The sequence below is a fragment of the Henckelia pumila genome, chromosome 4 (genome assembly GCF_033568475.1).
Source record: "Henckelia pumila isolate YLH828 chromosome 4, ASM3356847v2, whole genome shotgun sequence".
Lineage (NCBI taxonomy): Eukaryota > Viridiplantae > Streptophyta > Magnoliopsida > Lamiales > Gesneriaceae > Henckelia > Henckelia pumila.
Genome location: NC_133123.1, coordinates 133774957 through 133780989, shown reverse-complemented (window position 1 = coordinate 133780989; position 6033 = coordinate 133774957). Strand labels below are relative to the sequence as shown.

General features: G+C 33.9%; 1 protein-coding gene across 2 annotated transcripts; it reads right to left on the bottom strand.

Moving 5' to 3' along the window:
- Positions 1 to 1991: 1991 nt before the first annotated feature.
- Positions 1992 to 5654, bottom strand: LOC140866196 (uncharacterized). 2 transcript variants are annotated; one of them, XM_073271109.1, is made up of 5 exons: positions 5524 to 5654; positions 4401 to 4579; positions 2682 to 3570; positions 2343 to 2464; positions 1992 to 2242 (listed from the first exon to the last, which is right to left on the bottom strand). In XM_073271109.1, exons 2-5 carry the CDS (start codon positions 4532 to 4534, stop codon positions 2134 to 2136), a joined length of 1254 nt encoding a protein of 417 aa, XP_073127210.1. In that variant the 5' UTR covers positions 4535 to 4579; positions 5524 to 5654; the 3' UTR covers positions 1992 to 2133. The 2 variants fall into 2 exon arrangements, with proteins under 2 accessions (XP_073127210.1, XP_073127211.1); XM_073271110.1 differs by having other exon boundaries at positions 4401 to 4537; positions 5524 to 5575.
- Positions 5655 to 6033: the final 379 nt, after the last annotated feature.

The following is a 6033-nucleotide window of genomic DNA, read 5'->3' as shown; positions in this document are numbered from 1 at the left end:
TGAGGAAATATTCGTTTTTTCCTCGATTGGCTGTTGAAGGCAAAGGCCGTAGAAGTAGAACATCATTTTGGACCATTTAGTCACGCTTCTCCTACAATGTAACGGGACCATAATTTTTCATCCTCACGTTTTGTGGTCACAAGTGCAAACATTGATCATAATGTCAAACACACGACACACATTATAAACTCCAATATGTCGTGAAAAGAAAGAGGCGGGACGGATCGAGACGGGCTCAAAAATATATATCTTATCGTGATGATATGATACATTTTTGGAATGTCGAATTTCAAGATAAATTAAAAATTGTGATATCTAAGTAAAATTAGATTTATAGAAATTTCGTGGTAATCTCCAAATGAAGTATATATGACGTAGAGTGTGGATCGGAACATGGCTAACAACCAAATCTCACCACTAAATGCATAAAAATAGTGTATAGTTTTTTGTTTGGTTTACCAAATGTCCAACCACCATCCCTCTCCAAATGAATCTTTTCACGTGAACTGTCTCTTAATCCATTTTCATTATTTTACATCAAATTCGGGCCATACTCAACCACGCCATATATATATATATATATGCCCAATTTTCTATACAATTTTTTTGTTTTTTTGGGGGAAAAAAACAAGTCTATATATATCTAACTAAATATTTTTGTTTCACCTAATTTAATCACTTTAATTCATTCAAAAATCCTGAATATCAATGAATATGTGTGTGTGTGTATAACAAAAATAATATTAATATACATACCGATAGCTTTTGGATAAAGTTATATCATCAGCTTATTTTTTTTTTAATGAATATGTGTAGCTTACTCATTTGACTCGATACAACTCATAATTCACGACTCTGAAAAGTATGTAAGAATAAAAATAGGAATTGTAGATGTAATATTAGCCTTAAACTCATTCAACACACGCAGTAGAAAAAATACTATAACATTACTTAGAAACCTAATATGTAAAAAAAATTAACACTGAATGAGATGTACTTTGAAATGAATTTAGAAGTACCTTTACAAAGTTGAGTTAATATATATAGAGTATATATATATATATATATATATATATATATATATATATATATATATATATATATATATATATATATACCATTAATCATATCACTCATAACATAAAACAATATAATATAACAAAACGTATATGATATCTCAACATTCAAACAAAAAAAAAAATATTTAACACCAAATTTTTTTAATATGTATGGCATGCAAAAAGTCATTAGTATATATTAATTAAACTAACCGTAATGGTGAAATTGATGCAAAATTTCAAGAATTCGATAGCATGGAATCACGTGCAATGATTAATGTGTTGTTTGGGTGATAGAAATGAGCATATGAAAGACAACTAATAAGTAGCACATGATCTCACTTTCTTAACCACCACCTTTATTCCTTATCAAGGTTTGCTTGATCATATTATATATATATAAATCCATCATCATGTATACAAGTATTAATCAGACCATTATCGGGCATCTCACTTGTTTAAAAATATACCAAAGTAGTTGTGTCAAAAGGAAAAATAAAATTTATGATCTCAGATAGAAAATTCGATTAAATGTTATGGCAGATTTTATTAATTTTAAGTCGTTTTGGAAGATTGTTCTGTACTCTTGCTAAGATATCGAGGGGGGGAAAACTTGCACATTTGAGTATCAATGCAATTTAAGAGTCAACTCTCTTCAAGTCTAATTCATGGGTTGGGGATATGAGAACCAATTCGATAATACCTTTTTTTTTATCGATGTCGCCGGGGCAATCACACCGGCGTGAGCCACCCGGCTTGGGGGCCAGTTTTATGCTAACCGGGCAAGACTTCACCGGATTCACACCCTCGTATCATGGACCCGAGTTTTCGCAATGCCGTAATGCTGTCTTCCTGGTAGTTCCCTTTTTTATTTCAGCTTCCCATGATTCGAAGGCATATTCAACAATTCCATGTCAAAACATGTAATAAATATGACTAGGAATAAAACATAGGGGGGAAATTATGGTTAAAAAAAATGGAGCTTATTCGATTTTCTGGGTCACAGAGGGGCAAACAAAAGCATTACACAGAAGAAACCTTGAAACCTATTCTAACAGCTGAAACACAACAAATCTTATTCCGTCCAAAACCTTACAAATGCAGATATAAAGGTCTTTATAAATGCCAGGACCTCGTTATTTTCGCGTTGAATGGGTTTCTCAGATGCCTCTTCCTCAGTCTCACTGCCCATGAATTCAAACTTCGTTAGTTAAGGTTAAAAGCCTAGAAGTCGAATATTTCACACGAATGAGAAGTGAATGCATGCAAATTGCTGAGACATACCTATTGATTCTATCCAGGATCGGGTCACTTGCTGTCTGTAACCTGGTATTTTCGCAATCACTTGACTTTCTTTTGATTGAAGTCCAGTCTTTGGTAATGAAGCTTTCAGTGGAATCAACAGCCTGCAGAATTAAAAGAGTAACAAACACACGGATGCTCATGTAATATGACAAGAAAATTTATCAAGTAAAAAAAAAAGGAGATGATAGTGGATGCAGTAATCAAGATTCAGGAAATTTGATTACTAAAACTTCAAGGCAATATGACTTAAGAGCATGACTACCCCCAAAGATTGAATAAGAAAGTAGATATTAGACTCCCATTTAGATAGAGTCTAACCTTAGTCCCATCAGGCATGGAGGCGTTGTATTCGACATTCTTGACATCAACCGCATTGGTTCCAACTGTAGATGAATTTGAACCTTCCAAAGAAGGGATTTCGAGATTTAGCTCCACTTTCTCCTTCCCATGTTCACGATTCATCAATTCCAAATCTTGATTCTTTTTCATATCCTTCTCAATAACCAGAGAACTCAAACTTTCCACGGATGACATTTTCTCTTGCTCTGTTGCTTTAACTTCCAATGTTTCAGTTGTCTCCAAAACATAACCAGAGTCTCCATCCATATCATGAATTATCGGAAAAATAGGCCTTATTGGAAACTTCTCCACCACAGCATTAGGCTTGATATGAGATGTTATGGCTTGAGATGTTTCTGCTTCATCTCTCTCGTTCTGTCCATCCGGAATCAACATAACTACCGACTCAGTACATGCTCGCTGACTGAACTCTTTGACTTTTTCTCCATTGACTCTCTCATTATCACTATTAACATATTGCTCACTACTATGCTTCTGACTTCCCAGGGAACCATATTTATGGCCGGATGGGAGAGTGGTCTCTTCACTATAGGCTTGATGATGAACCGGAACAGCATCAACAACAACAGGATCAAATTCTTGATTTTTTTCATGCACGTCACTCCCATTGACAGCATTTGCTAATATTGATGAATCACTTTTAGGTTCAATAGATAAAGATCCTAGTGGGTGCTGTTCAATAAAACCAGAATGGTCATGTTCATCCACAAGCACTTTAGGTGGAGCTAATACTCTATTTTCTTGAATAATCTCCCGAACAATTTCTCGTACAGTATAGAAAGAGCCACCAACTTCTTTGTGTGCAAGATTGAGTGACGGAAAATTCCCGTTATTTAATTTTTGATACCTGCAAGTAGTTACAATACAAACTTATAACTAAACGTGACAAACCTAAAAAAATCTAATATAATTACACGAGAAGCATTACTTAGCAATGAAAAATAAATGGCAATCATAGACGTCCATTTTTCCACCACCAAACAAGGAAAAGCATACACATGGAAAATCCCCACCTGATATTAAATTGAGAAAATAGATAGCTGTCGCTTGTCAGTAGATAAAATGAAAATAAAAATTTTGAACCACGAAGAAGAAACATTTATACAACACAAAGCATCTGTTGGAGACAAAATTCAACTTCAGATCGTACAAGGATTATGCATTTACGTGAGCTCTTAGTTCTTAAGTAGGACTGTCAATCAATACAACATCAGATCCGTGCTAACAGCTGTAATATCAGCTCGAGGCAATCCACTTAGCCAAACTGAAAGCATCTATTTCAAGAAAATGCGAACGAAGATCGAATACACGATCCTCTCTCATGCAAGTACAGCTCTTACATGCACTAAGAAATCCACTCTCACTAGTCAATACCAATGAAATATATTATAACGTGTCTGAGCGAAGGGAATTAGCATCATAAAACTCTAAGCCACATTCACATTGAACATATTCCATCCAATTGTTGAGGAAGCCTTGACTGAAGCAAACTTCAAGTTTATATATGACTCTTAAGAAAACTTCTTCTTCCTTGTGTAATATGAAGTGGGATGGGAGAGAGAAAATATAGAAAGAATTGGCTAGTAAATGATGTTTACCCTCTTTCTACGTGTATGAATGCAAATAAGCAGTTGTAGGAACAAGTATTCAAAGAAACAATAAGCACAGAGAGATTACTTCTTTATGTAAGATTCAACCATATCCTTCCGCTCGTCCTTGGAGCGCCTAATCCGAAACTTTTTTCTCCCTGGGTCATTGTTCGTAGCAAGGGCAAATGCCTGCCCAACCCAGCCACCCTTGATTGCATGCATGGCCTATATAAGGTTCAGGCGATTAGCAACGCCAAAGACCTGAATCTACAACATGAAGAAAAATGAGAGCTTCAACAAGAGTTCATCTACCGAGTATGTCTATCTATGCATACATAAACATGGCATATGTGTTGTTGCACAGAATCTCAAACAGAAACCATATAGATATCCTTGATCATGAACAGCCATTCTAACAAACAAATTATAGCTAAATAATTGAGTTAGTTCACAGGGTAAACTTCAAATTAACTGCCTCTTAGAGTACAATTGTTGCAAGAGCATGTCTTAAACAGAATTTATGCCACCGGGACCACTTACATATGTTAGAAAAACAAGTTCAATAAAAAGAGACATTATTATCTCACAGGTAACAATTTTCTACAATAAAGATCAAACAAAAGGACCATAAAGAAATTAGAAGCTAAAAAGTTTCACCATCCAAAATACATTAAGGAACACACTCACATTGCCAAAATCGATTATACTGAATTAGAATATCAAGAAACAGGAGGATGCCAGCAAAGTGTTGCTGACTTGCTGTCATCCAAGATTTGGGAAGTAGGGGATAAGGTCAATTAAGGGTCCATTCATTAGATTTGAGGCCAAATCTCAAATATTTTGGAAAATCCTGCCTTAAAAAAATTACTTCAAAACCGTAAAACATTTCAAAATTTGAATAACTTTAAGATCCCGCTATCCCATTCATAAGGTATATAACGTACAAAAATTAAAAAGGGAGAAAACTGTACAGAAAATTCAAAAGCCACACAGAATCAGAATCTCCTCAATAGCAACCAAAATAAGAACAACAAAGTTAACAAATTTTCCTCGGTATTGTTAATTTCGCCTCATTCTAGCTACCAACAGCAGAAAACTCGAAGCAAAATCAAGAACGACTTCAAACGGATTTACCCTTAGTACAAAATCCACAGTTCAAAGGTCACTCGAAGAAACAAAATCTTAGGGTTCGAAATGGTGGGAAATTTTACCTGAGCAGGGGTTTGCTTGCTGGGGGCTTTCAAATTCGAGTGTCACTGTGTCACAGTGTCAGCGTAAAACCCTACCATTTTCAAATATTATTATAACAAATCCCAATCTTAATTCTCTGTCCCAATTTAATCTAATATAATATCTACTTTAGCTCAAATGTTTAGATTATATTTTGGATCCGTGAGTATTTCATTTTATATATTGAACAAATTTGTAATAGATGAATTCGAGATAATGGATTTTAAAGATCTCAACTTTTTTTTTTTTTAGGTTTCGTTTTAAGGAACACAATTGAAGTGGATTATATATTCATTACATATCAAATTATTTAATTTTAAAAATAATTATAATTGATTCTAAATTAATCTAAATCAAATTTATCAATCCAAACACAATAATAACTTTATCGAAATATATCATTTAATGTCGAAAATAAACATATATATATATTTTTTAAAAAGAAGTACAAATAAATAAATGAATATGATAGATTAATAAAATAAATTCAA